The 20,188-nt window shown below is 37.4% G+C and overlaps 2 protein-coding genes across 3 annotated transcripts in view; one reads left to right on the top strand and one right to left on the bottom strand.

The window, feature by feature from the left end:
• Positions 1-11,499, top strand: part of B3GALNT2 (beta-1,3-N-acetylgalactosaminyltransferase 2) — a 30,787-nt gene extending 19,288 nt beyond the window's left edge. The window contains exons 6-12 of the mRNA XM_015816917.1: positions 402-512; positions 4,422-4,500; positions 5,945-6,128; positions 6,680-6,805; positions 8,716-8,875; positions 9,691-9,747; positions 10,587-11,499. Of these exons, the coding sequence (XP_015672403.1) occupies positions 402-512; positions 4,422-4,500; positions 5,945-6,128; positions 6,680-6,805; positions 8,716-8,875; positions 9,691-9,747; positions 10,587-10,721 (852 nt within the window). The 3' untranslated portion in view covers positions 10,722-11,499. The remainder of the gene's footprint in view (positions 1-401; positions 513-4,421; positions 4,501-5,944; positions 6,129-6,679; positions 6,806-8,715; positions 8,876-9,690; positions 9,748-10,586) is intronic.
• TBCE (tubulin folding cofactor E) overlaps positions 10,538-20,188 on the bottom strand; it is a 27,021-nt gene continuing 17,370 nt past the window's right edge. The window contains exons 12-18 of one of the 2 annotated variants that reach the window (XM_015816912.2): positions 19,951-20,103; positions 19,178-19,331; positions 16,394-16,462; positions 14,992-15,051; positions 12,235-12,326; positions 11,896-11,984; positions 10,538-10,667 (exon numbers count right to left, since the gene is read on the bottom strand). In XM_015816912.2, the coding sequence (XP_015672398.1) occupies positions 10,652-10,667; positions 11,896-11,984; positions 12,235-12,326; positions 14,992-15,051; positions 16,394-16,462; positions 19,178-19,331; positions 19,951-20,103 (633 nt within the window). In that variant the 3' untranslated portion in view covers positions 10,538-10,651. Of the gene's footprint in view, positions 10,668-11,662; positions 11,985-12,234; positions 12,327-14,991; positions 15,052-16,393; positions 16,463-19,177; positions 19,332-19,950; positions 20,104-20,188 lie in introns of those variants that run through there. The other variant, XM_015816913.2, reaches the window with a different exon arrangement.

Raw genomic sequence — 20,188 nt, 5'->3', positions numbered from 1 at the left:
GAGGCTTAATCTGGGCAAAGCACTATAGAAGCCATATTATTTGGAATTCTTGCTCAGTTGCTTTGAAGACTTTCTTTGGGGGTTGCTAGTGAAGCAGCTGTGCCTACATACATGCAGTCTGTAAACTCAGTCAGGAAAGCAGCTGCAGAAGCCTTCCATAACATGTGGATTCTTCAGTGCTTGGAAGACAGGTGCTTGGCACTCTGACCACCCGTTGCGAAGTACTTCTTTTGAATGCTTTGCCCAGCTCTGGTCTATATCTGTGTCTGTATCAAAATTAAATTATAATACTTAAGATTAATTCCGTCTTCAAAGCATTCAAAAAGATTTCTGAAATACATTTATCTAACGTGTTCACATATTGATACACTGCTAATAGTTTATGATGGCTGTTTTGACAGAGTTTTGAAGGCACCATTGTATGGGAAAGCCAGGATCTGGAAGGCCTTGTTTCTAGAAATCTTCATAAAGTGATGGTGAATGATGGCGGTGGTGTCTTCAGAATCATTACGGTCTGTCTTTTTATTCCCATTTCTTTTAAATGAACAAATAATTTTTCTTCGAATGAACAAATTTGTAAATGTTTCAGATTTTTAAATATTTTATTTTCCCTTCTGTCCATATTGTTTATGTATCTTCAACATCTTTCAGTGTTAAATAGTTATGCTAATTCACAGTTGAAATATACATGCAGAAATTAAATGCTAATGTTGTCAACACTTGTCGCTCCTCTACAAGTACTTTATTTAAAGCCACTAATCAGGTAAATGTTCTTAATTTAAGAAGGATGAGACATAATTAAGCTAGGAACTATTTCTGAACAATTAGACTAAAACAGTTTTAAGAAACTTGTTGAAGTATAAAATAGTAATAAAATATCCTAATTCCTTTATATGTCACTATTCACTTTGTTATGTTCCTTAAAAAAGTAACATTTTTGAATCCTTGGTGCTCTCTGAGCTTGGTTATTTTCTTGCAGATGTTTCATTACCCAACTAGGTAACATCTTCAGTTAAAAGTGCAAGAGTGCATTTCAGTATACAGGCATATAAAATTATATGTATTTAATTGATTATGTGCTATGAAGTTGTTTTGCACTCCTAGCAACCACATAAGTAGATGTTTTCTATAAATATGTATGTAGTAAAATGGGGGAATGTAGGAGTTTTAGGTTGTTAAAATATACATACAGTATATACTATTGTGGTGTTGTCTTTTGAGGTAAGCAGCGCCTGCTAATTATAGAAAAGGTATAAGAAATAATAAACCAAAGAAATTAAAGGCAAGAGATTAATGAAAAGAAATGTAGCTGGATCTAGTTTCGGCAACCCTATTTACTGACTTCGCAAATCTTTTGAACTTGCAAGGCTTCCTTGTTTTTGCCACATTTATCCACTACTTTGTGCATTCCCTTTTGTTCTTTATTTCTAAAATCTATATGGAAATATTCAGTGAATGCAATTATTGGGATTGAATTTCTCCCATAAGAACAGAACATGGTGCTTGAAAAACTGCAAGCATTTCCAAGGCAGAAGCTAATAACAAAGAAATTATTTTTCAAATGCAGATGCCCTACATAACTACAGCTAATTTGAGACCAAAATAACCATTAAAAACTCCATGTATGACTTCTGTGAGAAACAGCTGCGTGTGCTGTTTCTCCTTGACTGGAGTGTTGGAGACTATCCAAAAATGTGGATTACATACCCCTCAACTTTTTGTTTGCAGGAGTGTTTGGAACTCTCTTATTGATGCTTACTCAATTACAATTACAAACCTAATTGGGTTGACCCATGAGTTATTACCTAAAATATCTTCAGTTGGACTGCAGTTCTAAATCACTGTATACCAGAAGGCAGTGGTCCTCTTGAGTTGTACTTTATAAATCATAGATATAAATTAGGGGGCTCTGTATCCAAAATCATTCTTTTACCCAGAGTTAACTTTGTTCAGACTTTGCAAGTTTGAATTCCATGAAGGCTATGTGCAAAATAGAAAATATCTTTTGTTCTGATTCTGACACAAGCCAATGTAATCTAGAAATTCTGCCAAACCATTTGGGCTCAGACACAGTGTAATTGAAACAAAAGCTGGAGTGTTTTCAGTTGTCCCACTTTTGGGCTGAAACAAAAGTCAGAGTGATTCACTGTGATTTTATGAGGTTGAGAAGCCAAGCTTATTATGTATCATCCATTCCACATAGCTTATGGGCCACCCCCTATCTTCTCAATACATCCCTCCTTCTTCCTCCATCTCCTTTCCCAGCACAACACATTCCACCAGATTGCCATCTTCCCAGAATCTTCCTTCCGTGCCTCTTTTCAGCTGCTGCCATCAGTGTATTGACCAAGCACTTGCCCCTTGCTACAATGGTCTCAGCAATGAAGGACAGGCTCCGAACATGGCACATTCCAACCGCTGGCCTACCTCTCCCCCAAATTTCTGCCCCTGATGTCCCAATGAGAGATATTCCTTTGGCCTGCTTGCCTGGCTCCTGAGCTTCCCAGCGCCTTCCGCTGTTGTTAATGTCAGTATATGCCAGCACCGAGAAAACCCTGCAGCCTTGAGATTTTCCTATCATCTTTCACCATTGCTGTCTGAAGCAATTGTTTTTTGCTCCGTCTCAAGAAAAAAAGAAGACAGTATACAGACAAAAACGTCCGAAACAGGCATATTTTGGTTCAAACATGGAGCATTTGAAAATAATTATTCCTGCATGGTGCACTTTGTGCACAGAATATTTTATATGTTGCTAATTTCTTCATGTAGTTTATGTGTAGTATTTCACATCAGGGGAGTGGCAATTCTCTCTATGCATCTGTTTTATGTGAAGTGCAGTGAACTAGGATGAACTTGCAAACGAACTGGTATTCTGGCAAAACCCATTTACATCACCAAAGATTTGTCTCAAAGGAAATGTCTTCATTTATATTATTTTCCATTATTAAGGACGGTTAATCAAATATTAACCATTTAGGTTTGTACAGGTGCAATTTACTTTATAGTTTCCAGGATGATCTTAAGGTTCCATGTACTTCAGTATTCTTGAGTCCTGCATCTTGTCCTATAACCTCTTCTGTCTGGTGACAGTAGCTATTTTCAACATACTACTGATGAATTGGTGTTACATTCTAGCTTTTCCTCTTTCTTCCCCTTTTTTATCATTGTGTCCACATGAATATTTTAATCTCATGAAACATAGAATAGCCACTTTCAGTGATTGGGACACTAGCTGCTAATTTTAAGGAAGTAAAGCAGGGATAAGGAAACCAGTGGCCCTACAAATGTTGTTGGAATCATAGACCCTGAAAAGACAGAAAACTGTATGTTTGCTTAAAAGCTCTACAAATATATCAGGTGATACAAAGCATTTAAAATAAATGTTCTGATTTTGTACATTATTGCAATATAATTGCTGTACGCTCCAGCACATTGCTTCAGCAGCACTGAAAATAAGATAAAACTTCTGAAGGTCTTAATGCTGAAATAAAAATCACATAAAACTAATCTATAATGAACACGTTATGTAACTATTTAACTATATCTTATCTAGGTCAAACGTGTCTGAAATGTTGCTTGATGCTTTCAGGATCATAGAATGCATTTTTGTGACATTGCACACCTACATATGCATACGTTTGCATGTAGATACATTTCTAGAGAGAAAATGTTGGATCTTGTGAGCTGACAAGTGCTGTTTTGTTTGCAGAATAGAACTTTTTTGATATTTCCTTGGCTTGTTGCCTATGTCCATCTCCAGTTAAAAGTTTTAAGAATTTTGGGAATTCTAAAGGCAGAGGCTGTGAATTTTAAATTATGATAGCACTAAGAAATGTGTTTATTGATTAAATTTCTATACTGTCTATTTCAGGGGTTCCCAACTGGGGGTGGTTGCAAAACTTGGGTTTTCAAAATTATAGTATATATACATGATACGTTATTTCGAACTTTTGTAAGGGGTGCGAGAATATATCAGAAGCGTTCTAGGGGTGCGGGGTATAGAAAAGGTTGGGAACCGCTGCTCTATCTCATCTCAGTGGTTTATAACACCATAATAAAGCCATATAAGTACATGGATAAAAGCGTAGCTTAGAAACCAGATTGAAAACAAATTAAAACTTAAAAGTAAAATTAAATCAGGTTAAATTTCAAAGGCTAGGAAGTTGTTCCCAGGCCACCAGCCATTCCCAGGGCTACATCATACTTTTAGACACCCATGCTAATTGGCAAAGCAAGGTCTTAACTCTTTTCTGGAAAACTGGAAGAGTGGAGGCTCCCCTCCCCTTTGTGAGTAAGAAATTATTGTTATGAATGAATTCTGACAGTACAATCAGATTTACCCATTAATTGGGCTAAATAGAATAAGTACAGTATATTGTGGTAAGTTTTAATTAACTATCTTTTTAAACTGTCCACAATAGGCAGGAGAAGGATCACTACCACATGAATTTACACAGGGTGTGGAGGGGATCGCAGGTGGCTTTATTTATACTATTCAAGGTAAGCAGCAAAAGATGCTGATGCTTCCTTCTGTTAATGCTAAGCAGGTAGATGAAATACACCTCAGGTCCAGATGGCTTAGTCCAGGGGTAGGCAACCTTGGCTCTTTTATGACTCGTGGACTTCAACTCCCAGAATTCCTGAACCAGCCATGGAGTTGAAGTCCATGCTGGCTCAGGAATTCTGGGAATTGAAGTCCACGAGTCATAAAAGAGCCAAGGTTGCCTACCCCTGGCTTAGTGGATGTGCTTTTTCTGATGAGCTACCTCAGTCTTGGAGCACCATGTCTCACTGGGAATTGTTGCACTTGTCTGACTGCTTAAAACACGGATGGTAAAAAATACAGAGCTATTGTGAAGTGTCCAAATTCTGAGTCTTGTTTAGAAGTTTGTCTTTGTGCCACTTTGTACCACTGGAGGGGAAGAATATTTTGTGGGTTGTGGTTCACTTTGTGAAGGAAGCTGTTTTTAATACATGTTTAGACAAGTATGTTTGAACTTGAGTTTTCTCATCTTGCAATTTTTTTTCTTAGTATTATGTAAAATAGTATGAATTTAAAGAAATAGCCTTGTTTCTGATATAAGGACTTCCATCAGAAGGATGGGAAAGGGACAATTCTACCTCCCCACTCTAGCCACTTCCTCTCAAAATGTATTTTGGATTGTTTGATTACTAGCTGGAAATTTTGACCGCGTATTCAGAATAACAGAGTTGAAGGAACCTTGGAGGTCTTCTACTCCAATTCCTTGCTCAAGCAGGAAAGCCTAGACTACTTCAGACAAATGGTTATCCAATCTCTTCTTAAACAGAGGAGTACCTATAACCTCTGGAAGCAAATTATTGTACTAGTTCAGAGGTAGGCAACCTTGGCTCTTTTATGACTCGTGGACTTCAACTCCCAGGAATTCTGGGAGTTGAAGTCCACGAGTCATAAAAGAGCCAAGGTTGCCTACCCCTGAACTAGTTAATTTTTCTGTTAGGAACTTCAGAGGGAGAAGTGATAGGAAAAGGCATTTCGCACCCATGGAAATAATTTGTGTGGTTATTTTGCCCAGTCATTTTTACTTCGGTGTACTTAATATTTTATTGCTGCTTAATTCTTCACTGGCTTTTGTACTTTAGAAGACTGCACAAGTTTATTGAACTAATAAAATGCTTATAATTGCATAGTTTTTTCTTTCATTGAGTGCATTTGCTGATCAAAATCTGATAGCGAAATGAATTCCTTTTCCATTTGCAGATTTCGTATCAGATTTGGAGGGTTGAGGGAGTCTGTGGCACCACATTTGGGTGGGTTTGGGAGAAGAACAAGAAACCCCATTGCCTAAGGACATTCCCTCACGTAACATTGGATGTAGCTCAAAGGAAGCATACCAGAAACCTTTCAGGGTAAGGACAGTATAAAATTGTAATGTGAGATAGCCTTTTCCTGTTTCTATTTCAGAAGGTGAGACACTTTTACAAACCCTGCAGAGTCGCTCTGAAAGATTCCTAAATCATATGAACAAACTAGAAAAGGAGGATGCCTTACTAAAGGAAGAAAGCAACACTTACGATGATATAGTTTTTGTTGATGTTGTTGATACTTACAGAAATGTTCCAGCCAAATTACTGAATTTCTACAGATGGTAAGCTGGTGATATCATATGGATTTTGCTTGTTGATTTCTGGTATAAAAATAACACTATGACACTGAGTATAGGTAGTCCTTGACTTAGGAGCATAATTGAGCCTGCAATTTTGGTTGTAGTTTGTGATGGTTGTTAAGTGGGTCATCTGATTTTATGATCATTTTGGCAGTGGTCATTAAGCAAATGTAGTGGCCATAAGGCAAACACAGCAGTTGTTCAGCAAACACAGCTGTTGTTAAATGAACCCATTGTTTGCCATGGGGTGTTTTTTCGCTGGAAACTGGAAATAAATGCCATTTTCTGGCAAAAAAAATGTTCTAGATCAGATTCCTTTTCTTTGCTCCTTTATTTAATGCAGCCTTCAAGGATAAGAATGAGCTATTCTACAATGTACTGGGTCACCGTTTAATATATTCTTAAAATAAGATTATTGTTTTATTTGCTATTATGGGTTTAATTTGATTAGATACTTGCCATTCATGACAGATAAGGATGCATATGAACAAATTCTTTTCTAGATGATGATAACATTGATGATTTTGATATAGGACTGTAGAAGCTGCAAGTTTCGATGTCCTGCTGAAGACAGATGATGACTGCTACATAGATTTAGAAACAATATTTAACAGAATAAAGCTTAAAAACTTGGGCAGACCAAATATCTGGTGGGGAAAGTGAGTATCGTATTGTAATATATTGTGTTGTTATTTATACAGTTAGTGTAAAGAATTTCATAGTAATCAAAATAGATGTGCTGCAGTTAAAGAGAGTTGACTGTTAAAAGAGGGAAAGATCTTTTTAATGGCATCGGACCTGGATATCTCCGAGACCGCCTTCTGCCACAGATTCCCTCTCACAGACCGGTACGCTCCCACAGAGCGGGCCTCCTCAGGGTGCTGTCGGCCAAGCAGTGTCGGCTGGCGACCCCCAGGGGGAGGGCCTTCTCTGTGGGTGCCCCCACCCTCTGGAACGAACTACCCCCCGAGATCCGGACGATTCCGGACCTCCTATCTTTTCGCCGCGCCCTCAAGACATGGCTTTTTCAACAAGCGGGTCTGGCCTAGGGAGAATTTTAAATAGGGATAATTTTTAATTTGAATCTTAATTAACTATACAGCGACAAATATTTGGTTTTTAATTGGTTTTATGGGGAATGACGTTTGTGTGTTTTAATATGCTGTGAGCCGCCCTGAGTCCTATAGGGAGAAGGGCGGCATATAAGTTTAAATAATAATAATAATAATAGAAAAATCATTTTAAAAACTGTTTTTTGTAAATGTTCTTTTCTGTAAAGCACTATTGAGAAGACATCAAACAATAATTAAAACAGATCTAAGAACCTTGTTTCAAAATGTCTTGCTTCATTGACCAAACTACATTGAGTTATTTTAATTGGTTCTGTGTGTTCATCTGTAGAGTGTCTGAGACAGGGCCTATAGGGCAGCAACAAGTATGCATGTGAATATGGGTGTTTAATGAAGGAGGGAAGGGATTAAAGCCAAAAACTTTAACAGGATTTTTCCTCTCTTATATTCTCCTTTTTCTTCCAATGCTTGTTTCTGTTTACCAATTAGTAAATTGCTGGTAAAGGACAAATATTCATCAGAAATCTGAATTCCTCTCTCACAAATGAACTTTAAAGTTAATAAAGTGCTGTAGATTCCCCAGTCCTGACTTACTACTATGTGCAGATGCTGACAATGAGAATGAACAGTGAAACCTTGTTTTAACTGACAGATTTGGGGTGTGTGTGTGTTATGGGATTCAGAATTGTCTGTTGTGTTGCTAAATATTGTGTGGTTTAATATAATTTGTGCACCAATATAATTTCTCAGTTTATATCATTGTTCTTCAAACTTGGCAACTTGAAGATGTGTAAACTTCAGTTCCCAAAATTCCCTAGTCTTTTTAGCTTTGTTCAAGAGTGGTAGGCCATTATTAGTAGTTGGTTAGGAGACTTCTAGAAAATTCTGGGATTCTAGTTTAGACCGGAAAATGGACAAAAATCTCAACAGAAGGCAGTGACAAACTACTACTTACATTCCTAATTGCCCTGGAATAAACTAGAAAAGAAATCCAAATAATTGAATTATTCCTTTAAGGATCTTAAACCTGTCTACTGAAGAAAAATATTCCAATGGAGCTTTATTTATTTTTCTTCCTCTTTCAAATGTATTTTAATTGAATAGTTTAAGTAATGGGTTCTATCCCAAGGTTAAAACATGGCGACACAGATATTGCTCTCCTTCACTTTATAAAACCCCGACTGTTGTCTGTTGGTAAACTTCTCAAAGCATGAAACGAGTGTGGGTTTTTCTGTTACTTAAGCCTCTTGATGAATTATTAAAGGGATCTATTTACCCCTCCCCCCCTTATAAGGGAGCAAGGGCAAGCTGGGGAATAAGCACACCATCTTTAAGGAAATGGTCAAAAGAGTTAAAATGTCTGTTTGACAGTTTTGGAGAAAGGACAGTTTGCTAGTCAAGCCTGTGAAAGAGAACTTAGGAAAGTTTCCTCAATTGCACAGATAGATTAGAGGACTATTTATTAATTTTGTATTAAAAGAAGAATGTTTTGGCTTAAGTTTCAGATTAAATTGGGCAGTTGATCGGACTGGGAAGTGGCAAGAGTTGGAATACCCAAGTCCTGCATATCCAGCCTTTGCTTGTGGGTCTGGTTATGTTATTTCCAAAGATGTTGTAGAATGGCTAGCAAGCAATTCTGAAAGACTCAAAATATATCAGGTAAGTTTTTTTGATAGGAGAGACGGGCATGATTAGAGCAAAGTGGGATTTTACCTACTGAATAAATTGGATCACTAATAAAAAATTGATTTCTGATATTGGAGTACAGATAAGTAGTCCTTCAAGATTCTTTGTGCAAATTCACATACTTTCTCTATTGTAATGTAAACTATAAAATCAAAATAATGGAAATATTTGCACATTGGTAGGTAGGTGAATGAATGGTATACATAGAATTCTGTTTGGACAGAATTTTCATACTGCAATAGACCACTGTTTATCAACCTCACTAACTTTTAGACGTGTGGACATCAACTTACAGAATTACCCCAGGCAGCAGGATGGCTGGAAAGATTCTGGAAGTTGAAGTCCTCACATCTTAAAAAGTTGCTGAGGTCGAGAAATATCTTGACTTATTCCCCCCCAAAAGCTATGCAAGTTCAGACTTGATAAATATTTAGATGTGAGACCATAGGAAAGACTGGAGAGTTGAAAAAACCCAGAAGGTGACAGTGGCAAACCAGTTCCATTTTGTTTCCAAAACAAAAAAAAATCACAGTTAAATCTATGAAATTACTGAAAATCTGTGAATTGTAGAAGCCGTTTTCTTTATGAAGGTGCTTAAGTTCTTCATTATGCTTCTTTTGGTATAGGGTTGTTAGGCATCTATAATCTAAACAAAGGTTGTTGACATAAGTGTTTAAAAATAAGGCAACATTTATTTTGTGAAGCATGTGCCTTCTGCAGCGAGTTTCAGTTCTGATTTTGGTTATTTACTATACTTGTTTTGGTTCTGACTTAATTTATACACATAGGGTGAAGATGTGAGCATGGGTATTTGGATGGCAGCCATTGGGCCAAATAGATACCAGGTATGTTTAACTGTAAGATGAAATTTCTGAATAAATCTGTATGAATGATAGCAGTAACTTTTACAGACCCCTAGTGCATCCCAACATTTTCAAATACCCCGAAATCAGTTTTGTGGACTTCCGAAATATATATTCAAGGATGGGGAAGAGTCATGAAAATCTCAAGAAGCGATTTTTCAGAGCTACTGACTTATGCTTATAAATATGTGTACGTTTTATCAACCTGGCATTGATAAATACTTCAGATAATTTTGTCTTACTACCTAAAAGAGCCACTCAGTGTTTAATCAAATAAAAATGTAGATTTAAGGCAGAATCCAGCTCTTTCCAAACCAGTTTACAGACTTGTTTTTCAATTGATCTTTCCCTCCAATCTCATGGCAAATTACTTTGAAACGTGAGTGGTTTCAACAATTTGTAATACAGTAATGAGGAAACAAAGAAAAACTTAATCTGCTAAATTCCATTAGTTGCTTTTTAAGGCAATTAAAAAACAAAGAAACATACAAATAACTTCATATTATAAAATGATTAAAGACTAAACTTGATTAAATTACTTGGCTTCTTTCTTACCTTGGTCAATTTGCTGTTGCAAATCAAGTGTAGATTTGTCTGTCAAATGTTTTATAATAGTCTGTTTAGTTATATTCCATGTTGGAATTTGTATGTTTTTTTTAACATAGTTTATGGAAGGACAGCGCAAAAATCAATTTTAAATAAAATATTGCCTCTGCCCTTCTTTCCTTTATTTGAATTGTTTGCTGAGCTTGTCAGTACTTGCCTAAACCAGGATACATAGTACAGCAACATTTACGGTATCTTGCTTTCTTTTAAAACAGGACAATCTCTGGTTGTGTGAGAAGACTTGTGAGAGTGGAATGCTGTCCTCTCCTCAGTATTCTGCTCAAGAGCTTGAAGAGCTGTGGAAAATAAAGGAACGCTGTGGAGACCCCTGCAAATGTGAAGAAAAATGAAGGGTGGCAAACACTCTAAGGAAAACATTAGGGAGGAAAGGAAGGGAAAGCCTCAAAACAGATGTTCCATCAGCCTCCTATGTAGTCTGTTGCTGGTGACAAAAGTATGAGTATGTCGCTAGCCAATTTATGCTTCTATTCCACTGGTTACATACAGTGTATGTTCATTTCAATATGGCAGTAAACTACAGACAAGCTTCACACATTCTTTAAAGAAGTGTTTCATGTAGATAATTTGTCTAGTGTGAAATGGCCCTTAGGGCTATATTTGCACACACATCCCCTTTTTAATAAATGGACTCATTTCATTTTTAAACATACTCTTTTACGAAGCCAAATATAAATGTGAATTCTTTATTAATATATTACAGAAGTAGATAAACTTGACTTTTCATGCATTTAGTGTATACAGGATCAAGGGACTGAGGCTAAACTGAGAAAGGCAGATACAATACTGTACATATTGCATATTAAACTTGCACTTCTCTGCCTGTCTGCCTTGCTGGAGAAGACATTTAACCGAGGCAGACTGCACACATGTTGGCTTCTAAAGAACTGTGGATCAGACTGATGTTTTAATTTCAGTCTGCATTTCAGATATGAGGGAAACAATGCCTCTTGCTGGGAAGACTGATATATTATCATGTAACTCCTGTAAAGAAGGAAGTCAGATGCTGTAGTAATTCTATTTATCCTCTGTGTACTTTCAGCCAACATGTAGAGGGACTAAGACAGTAGCCCTTTCTCCTATATGCATATTAAATACTAGGTTTTTTCCCCCCGTTGAGTGATTTTTATGCTTTCTGGTATTCTGTGGCTATTGGGATGGGTTGGTAATGAAATACCTCAGCTTTTAATTCTCTCAAATATGTTATTTGTATAGTAGTGAGTGGAAGGTTTGTTGAGAGTCCCACTGATTTCCGTAAGTTACTAGTGTAGCACAAATGAATTACTTTTTATTTGAAGCTGGCAAAAGCTTTCATTTTTTCTTACAGGCATGATATTTCTTTTTTCTTTCTTTAAAAAAAAGCAAGAATACAAAAGCTTCTCTACCAAACAGTGATACGTTTTTATAAACAACAATACAATTCCCCAACAATACAATTAAAAATCAGCCTAAACTTTATTAGCAGTGTGCAAGTTATCTTCAAAATGTATCAAAGGCAGCTTTTACCATCGTACTAGAATGCAATCTTCATTTTCAATAGAGTAGAATTGCAAGGGCTTTAGGTCATTGTCCAGTTCAAATTCTTTGCCTTTCATCTAGAATTTAAAAAATGATTCAGATAGATATTAGATTTGCACATTTTAATCTCGTATATCTTAAAAGACTTAAGAGGGAATATAAAGCAAAGGAAGCTAATCGATTTCAAAACAATAGTACTGCTTTTCTTACAAAGAAATCAATCATCCAACATTAGAGTGCAATGTATTGATTTTACCAGTGTAACAAGTTGTATTATTCTGCAAAGTCTCAATTCATGTATTGTTGCATTACTGAATTTGAGCTTACTTTAGAACTTTCATATGATAGTTTCAGTTCTGAGCCTGGAATTTTAAGTAGCCGATACAGCAGTCCTTTGACCTTCTGGATAGTCATAGAATCTGCATTAAAGAGAGAATTGTTTAACTACAGATAGATAACACTTGACGCCACAGCAACTGAAATTCTAGCAAAAGTTGATACTGAAATAGATTTGTGGGAGTTGAGCTCCTGCAGTTCACAGGAACCAATTAGAATCACTTAATTGGACATTAAAACGGTACTCCTCCCAAGCAAAAGTTTACCAAATTATAGACTCTACTTATCTACAACACACTGACTGACCTAAGTGACCTTCAAAATACTGTTTATGGCATTAGCTCTTTTGTACCTTAACACTATGAGTGAAGCCTTTTCCTCTACTTCATGGTATGAGGCCCCCAAATATTTATGTGCTGATTTGTTCAGATTACTATTAACCTTATGCACTTGTATTTCAGATTAACAATATGAACGTGAAACTGTATTTTTATAGTAAGATGTAAAGGAGTAAAAGTATTATAAAACTGACCCATCTAGAGATTGGCTATGCTGGGTAATTTTCCCCTTATTTCATTTAAAGCTTTATCTGAAGGCAAAGCAATAGTCCTCTATTGTCAACAATGTACTTTAAAGTATTTTTCTATTAACTTTTGAAAAAAGCTGTATCATTTTATGCAACTTGTGATAAATGTGATTTTTATTTTGAATAAATACTTTTCAAAATACAAACATCAAAGGGTTTATGGATATCTCATCTTTTAGTTATAATATACCATTATCAATGAGTAAAGTAGAGGGCATACATTTTTACTAGGCATTTTACTGAAATGAGCTGTACATTTCTAAACAAAATGCACTTTTCCATAAAAAAACAGGGACAGATGTTAATTTTCTATTACATTATACTAAGAATCTATGTGGTGTATAAAGAACCATCCTTATTGATGTACAGTGAGGGAAAAATTATTTGATCCCCTGCTGATTTTGTACGTTTGCCCACTGACAAAGAAATGATCAGTCTATAATTTTAATGGTAGGTTTATTTTAACAGTGAGAGAGAATAACAAAAAAAAAATCCAGAAAAACGCATTTCAAAAAAAGTTATAAATTATTTGCATTTTAATAAGTATCTGACCCCTTCGCAAAACATGACTTAGTACTTAGTGGCAAAATCCTTGTTGGCAATCACAGAGGTCAGACATTTCTTGTAGTTGGCCATCAGGTTTGCACAGATCTCAGGAGGGATTTTGTCCCACTTCTCTTTGCAGATCCTCTCCAAATCATTAAGGTTTCGAGGCTGACATCCCTCCACAGATTTTCTATGGCAGTAAGGTCTGGAGACTGGCTAGGCCGCCCTAGGACCTTAATGTGCTTCTTATTGAGCCAATCCTTTGTCGCCTTGGCTGTGTGTTTTGGGTCATTGCTATGCTGGAATACCCATCCACGACCCATTTTCAATGCCCTGGCTGAGGGAAGGAGGTTCTCACCCAAGATTTGACGGTAAATGGCCCTGACCATCATCCCTTTGATGTGGTGAAGTTGTCCTGTCCCCTTAGCAGAAAAACACCCCCAAAGTATAATGTTTCCACCTCCATGTTTGACAGTGGGGATGGTGTTCTTGGGGTCATAGGCAGCATTCCTCCTCCAAACACGGCGAGTTGAGTTAATGCCAAAGAGCTCGATTTTGGTCTCATCTGACCACAACACTTTCACCCAGTTCTCTGAATCATTCAGATGTTCATTGGCAAACTTCAGACGGGCCTGTATATGTGCTTTCTTGAGCAGGGAACCCTTCCTGGCGCTGCAGGATTTCAGTCTTTCATGGTGTAGTGTGTTACTAATCGTTTTCTTGGTGACTATGGTCACAGCTGCCTTGAGCTCATTGACAAGATCCTCCTGTGTAGTTCTGGGTTGATTCCTCACCGTTCTCATGATCACTGAAACTCCACAAGGTGAGGTCTTGCATGGAACCCCAGACCGAGGGAGATTGACAGTTATTTTGTGTTTCTTCCATTTGCGAATAATCGCACCAACTGTTGTCACCTTCTCATCAAGCTGCTTGGTAATAGTCTTGTAGCCCATTCCAGCCTTGTGTAGGTCTACAATCTTGTCCCTGACATCCTCGGACAGCTCTTTGGTCTGATTGATTAATTGCTTCTGTGGACAGGTGTCTTTTATACAGGTAACAAACTGAGATTAGGAGCACTCCCTTTAAGAGAGTGCTCCTAATCTCAGCTCATTACCTGTATAAAAGACACCTGGGAGCCAGAAATCTTGCTGATTTATAGGGGATCAAATACTTATTTCACTCATTAAAATGCAAATCAATTTATAACTTTTTTGAAATGTGTTTTCCTGGATTTTTTGTTGTTATTCTGTCTCTCGCTGTTAAAATAAACCTACCATTAAAATTATAGACTGATCATTTCTTTGTCAGTAGACAAACATATAAAATCAGCAGGGAATCAAATAATTTTTTCCCTCACTGTAGAAAAAAATCTAATTAGAATACTCTGGATTAAATTACAATAGTCTATTTTCCATATATTATATTGATTTGTCTTGCTCTGCTTCAAAATGGATATTGGCTTGCGTTTCTTTTGAAGGCTATGACATTTGCAATGATTTCAGATAAGGAAAAATATCTTCAAAAGTGTTACTACCTATCTTATTGCAATATGCACACAATGACCAAAATAACTGTAACATGCAGGAAATATGGAATACAGATATACTTTTCCTTACCTGGAAGTTTCTTCTCTATGGGCTTCTGGTCAGCTTTGTCGGGGCATTTAAAAGTCAACGCTTAATAAAGAAAAAAGAAAAATCTGTATAAACAAAGTGAATTTAGTCTAGAATTTCTTTTACAGCCAAAGTACACCTAGTGAAGCCAATTGCAGAAATTAGTCAAGAGTTAACATTTCCCACAGATTTTAATGAATTTATTCCAATTATCACTGAATTTTGAACCATAGCCTGACGGAAATAGGATCGATGCAACTGATTGCGGGAGGGCGGGGGCCCGAATAGACCCGTCACGTGCTCATTATCTAAACTGTTAGCTTCACAGAGACTATAAGAACGTGCTTCCCATTCCTGGCTTATATATATATACAGGCAAAAGATTTTTTCCTCCCATATTTGGGCCGACGGTGCATTAAAAAACACTCAAGACATACATACATACATACATACATACATACATACATACATGCAGTACACACACACATACACACACACACACACCCTCCCTAAAGAGGTAAGCACACATCCATTTCCATTCAAATTTTGGTGCATTGACTACAATACTGGAGTAAGTTAAGGTTAAGCTAACATTCATACACTGGTTGGCTGATAACATTTAGCACATTTAATTGAAACAACAAATGTTAGGGTACTAGGGAATCTCACCCTTAATGCTTACGCAGTTAGCCATTCCACAATGAAAGTGACTCATACATGATGATGGCAACACAAGAGTTACCTTTATGCCAAAAGCAGAAGTCAGAATACTGATTAGGTTACAAAATTAATGCATTCTCTCCCCCCCCACCCCACCATTCCCAGATTACAAAGAGCAGGGCTGTACAAAGCATCTGAAAAGGGTACTTTGCAATATGCATGGGAGTTGGCAAAGCATTCTTTATCAAGCACTGAAACAATTACATTTTTCAGAAGAATTGAAGTGGTTTCAAAGACTTCTGTCAATTACAGGGATGAAATGGGGGAGGGGGTGTAATTGCCTTCAAGGGATAATTTGGGCATATCCTGGTGTAATGAAGCAATTTTTAATTGCTTGTTCCTGAGGTGAGGATCTAGTTTAGGGCTGCCACTGCTGAAACACTTGTGTAAAAGAAGTTTTTTAGTTTGTGGGAGAGAATAATGACATTCAAGACCAGGAAAAGGGTAATTGGGTCAAACAGTTTAAGAACCACTGGTCTATACAATCACATCACTGCTAATTAAGGCATGTTTTCTCAGAAGGCATTGCAATTAGATATGCAAACTAGATACAAATAATAGCTATGGGAATACTTGTAGAATCATAATTTGCATTGGGAGGAAAAGTTAACTTGTTTGCAGATATTTACGATTTCTTGGCGTAGTATTATATATTTCAATAAATTAGTAAACATTTGTATCTTACTCAGTAGTTGATTTTTTAGAGAAAAAGGCTGTTCTCTTTTCAGCTCGCCATCTTCTGGGGCACCATAGACTGTTAAAAGGGAAAATTATAACAAAGGTATATACTGAACCAGAATGTTACAGTATAAAGAGCAAAATTCCTATAGGATGTCAAATTTTCCAAAGTTTTCCTATTGGAGCAGGTACATTATACATAAATTTCTGCTTAAGAGTCACAAAGAAGAAAACACTTCTAGTTTTGAACTGCTTTAGAAAATTTGTCAGAAACATTCAGGAAATCCAACTACATATTACTTGTTCAATCAATCCAATCAGCACAGAGCTCTCAGAAAATAAAGGATATTAAATGATTTACATTTCTCAATATAACGCCTAGTTTTGCTTGTGAAAGATATACTGATTCTAAATCAGAATACGTCCTTCTAGAGGGTAGTAATTTAACACTTTCCTCCAATTCACCCAGAATAGATATTAAGACTAAAGTTATACAGTATGCAGAATGGAAAGGGTTTTGTTTCAAACCAGAAACTAACATAGTCTTCTAAAAGCCCTCTTGAACCACTTTAGGTTGGTCTTCGATTGGCAGAAACAAAACCTAGCACTGATGATTGTCTGGATTGTCATCCAGGTCATAGTTGTCTCAAAGGTGCTTTTTTTCTTCAAAAGACAACTGGACTGTTTTTTCTTTGGGGAAGAAAAAAACACTTCACTTCTCATCCAGGAAGGCGCCCCCCCAGCATCCCCGGGGCAAAGGCCCTCTGTTCCGCCCAGAGGAGTGTTGGCCTGGCCGCCCCCACCTTGGTGCCTTTCCTGCCGATACCCAGCATGGCCACAGGGGCCTGCCTGGCATGGAAAGGGCACACATCCCCCCGCCTGAACTCTCTCATACCGGTAGATGGTCCACGCCCACGCTCCGAGGTTGGCCCAATCGCCGCCACACTTCCAAGCTCTACGTCTTCACCCCATGTGCATGCCATGCCCCACTGTTTGTACTGAATGTCGTCCCGCCCCATCCCCTCGTGCTTGCCTACTGTACATGGGAAAAATAAGACATCTCTGGAAAATAAGACCTAATGGGTCTTGTGGTCCCAAAAAAATATCAGATCAATGGTCCTCTCTAACCTTGTGTGTGTAATAAAACATCTGCAAGAAATCAACTAAGCACAGAGACCATCAACGATCCTTAATATCAACCCTGAGCTACAAATATTTTTCTTAATTAGAAACAAAACCTGAAATGGTTTGATGGTTCTACCTTTTGGCCAAAATTAGATCTGGAGGGATGGCAGAGTGATTTTTACAGTGTAAGTAGGGCCAGGCAAGTGCTCAGCTACCCTCTTCCTCTACATGGCCTTAACTTCTTTTCTCAGCCAACACTGATGTTCCAGAACAGTACATCCACTGGGCAATCCAGCTTCGTAGTCTCATCAGCACCTTCTCGTCTTTCTCTCCACTGTCATCATTGCTTGCTTGTAATGCTGTCACCAAGGATAACTCTCATTCTTGGCTTTTGCCCAGTTTCACTCCCCTGAAACACTTTTGTCTACATGTTCAGACTGGGCATCAGCTATTCAAGACCAGCTGCTCAGTGTATGGAAAGATTCAGGCATGGAACATTTTGTACATCCTTAATTATAAAACTAACCAACAGTTCTGAATCCCTTCTTGAAACCTAATAGTACATTCACTGCACGCAAATCGTCTCATAGGGACACTGTTTTTTTAGAACAAAATTTAGTTTGTTTAAAAATATGTAGAAAATAGATGCCATTTGGATCAATGATTTTTGTTTTTAAAAAAAATGTTCAAACTGCCAGTAACAATATCTTCTGTTATCAATTCTGATAGGAGCACAGTGGCTCTTGTGGTTAGGATACTGGGTTGGAGGTTAGCAAACCCGTGTTTGAGGCCAGAGTACTGCCGTGGGGCGGGATGAGTTCGTATCCTTTGCTCCAGCTCCTGCCAGGGACATGAAAAGAGTCTGCAACTGAGCATGCCCTGGTCTCTATGGTGATGTCACCTGTTAATCCTTTCAACCCGGAAGCACCTTGATGCTTCTGACACAAGCGCAAAAATCAATTCTGATGAGTGCCTATTACCATCCTTTAAGTTTGGGGACTGGTATCTATAGTCCTTTACGAAGGGAAGTACAAATAATCTATTCAATTCCTTTTATCCTCCTCTAAAGCTTTTTTAATTATCATCATCTCTCCAATCAGATACAATTCATATTATTAAACTGAAACAAAAACTCATTTCTGGATACATTTACATCTTAGCAAATACTGTTACTGTGGGAAGTGAAAGTGTTTTAAGATTTAAGAGAACTCTTCGGCCTGTCCTTCCTCCCAGAATGAGAATGTAAACTTAAAGCTACAGCTGCCTTTGGAACTGAATTTTAGGGCAGATATCTAGAAGATTTGCAATCCAGGGGTCTCAAATGAAGCAAGTAAATATGGGAATGACAGCAGCACAAGAGTCAATTTTCACTAGAGCATTCCACAACACATTCTAGTGGCTGATGTTCAAACTAAGAAAATTAAGATAGCAAGTAGCTTGGATGGAGCACGTTGGCTAGCCAAGAATTTTTAAGCTAGAGAAAGACAATAAGACCAGTGAGAACCATAGCAAAGAGATTCACTCAAGTTATGTACCAACATAGCAAACGTGCAAAATTTCCTTCTTCCTATTCATCCATCAAAGAAATAGAATTAAGGCAGGCAGACAGCAGGACACCTAAGAGAAAATGCCAGAGGACAGAAACGAAACTTCCTGCTACACTTACGGTCACAGAGTAGCTGAAATCTTGGATGAGCAGCAAGGAATTCCTCACTTGGTTTATTTTTCTTTGGATCTTGATTACCACCAGCCTTTAACCAGTCAATCCCATATTTTTTTCTATAGTCAAGTTCTGCTCCCCTCCTTTCTTCAGGAAAGATCTGTGACAAAACAAGACTGTATTGTATGACATCAGAATACCCAAATCAATGTATATAGTATCATTTAATATTTATCAATATTATTCCCTAAAGAAAGGCGTCTTAAACTGTGGGTCCTAACCTCTTAAACAGTTGTGAGAAGATGGCAATCTCTCCCACTCTGTCCTCTCCGGGATCCAAGTATCAAGACTTTCCTCTAAAGGCCCTTGTGCTCACAGCAATGATTTCTAGGGAGCCCCATCCTATTCTAAGGGCCATACAGTCATTCAAACAGGCTGAATGATCCTGAGCAGTTAGAGCGGGATTCATATTGCCTCTGCTAAAGGAGAGCCCTGGCCTTGGAAATGAGTTCTGGGAACAATTCATCTTTGGTGTGGAAGACTGGCTTGCACAAACATAGTGTGACCATTGTCAAATCGCACCCTATTCTATCTGACAGGAAACACCCTGTCAGAATGCATCCAATAGTGTTAATTCAGGAAAGTCACACATTCATTTATTATTGTTGGGTATTATTAATGCACCAATCAAGTTTTAGAATCCATGACTAGTCATCAGTTTTCAAAAAACATTACTGTATATGCTTTCTTAATATTGCTAATGGAACACAAAAATATACCTGTGATTTGTTAAAAAACTTTAATTGTCCTATTTTGGCAATAATAAGTTGTTTCACAGTCTCTACGTTTTTGTCTGAATCCATCAAAGGATTATTCCGACAATCAAATGATTCCAGTTTTTGTAGCTTGTCAAGTTCATTGATAACAGACCACTGAAACACAGAGAATGAGAAAATGGCAGTTTTGAACCACTGAGTCTGAAATCAAAAGACATTTTGTTCCTGCTTACATAAAGTT

The sequence above is a fragment of the Protobothrops mucrosquamatus genome, unplaced genomic scaffold (assembly GCF_001527695.2).
Source record: "Protobothrops mucrosquamatus isolate PMUCROS unplaced genomic scaffold, P.Mucros_1.0 scaffold527, whole genome shotgun sequence".
Taxonomy (NCBI): Eukaryota; Metazoa; Chordata; class Lepidosauria; order Squamata; family Viperidae; genus Protobothrops; species Protobothrops mucrosquamatus.
Note: the sequence above shows the minus strand (reverse complement) of the source record. Positions and strands in the feature narration are given on the sequence as shown.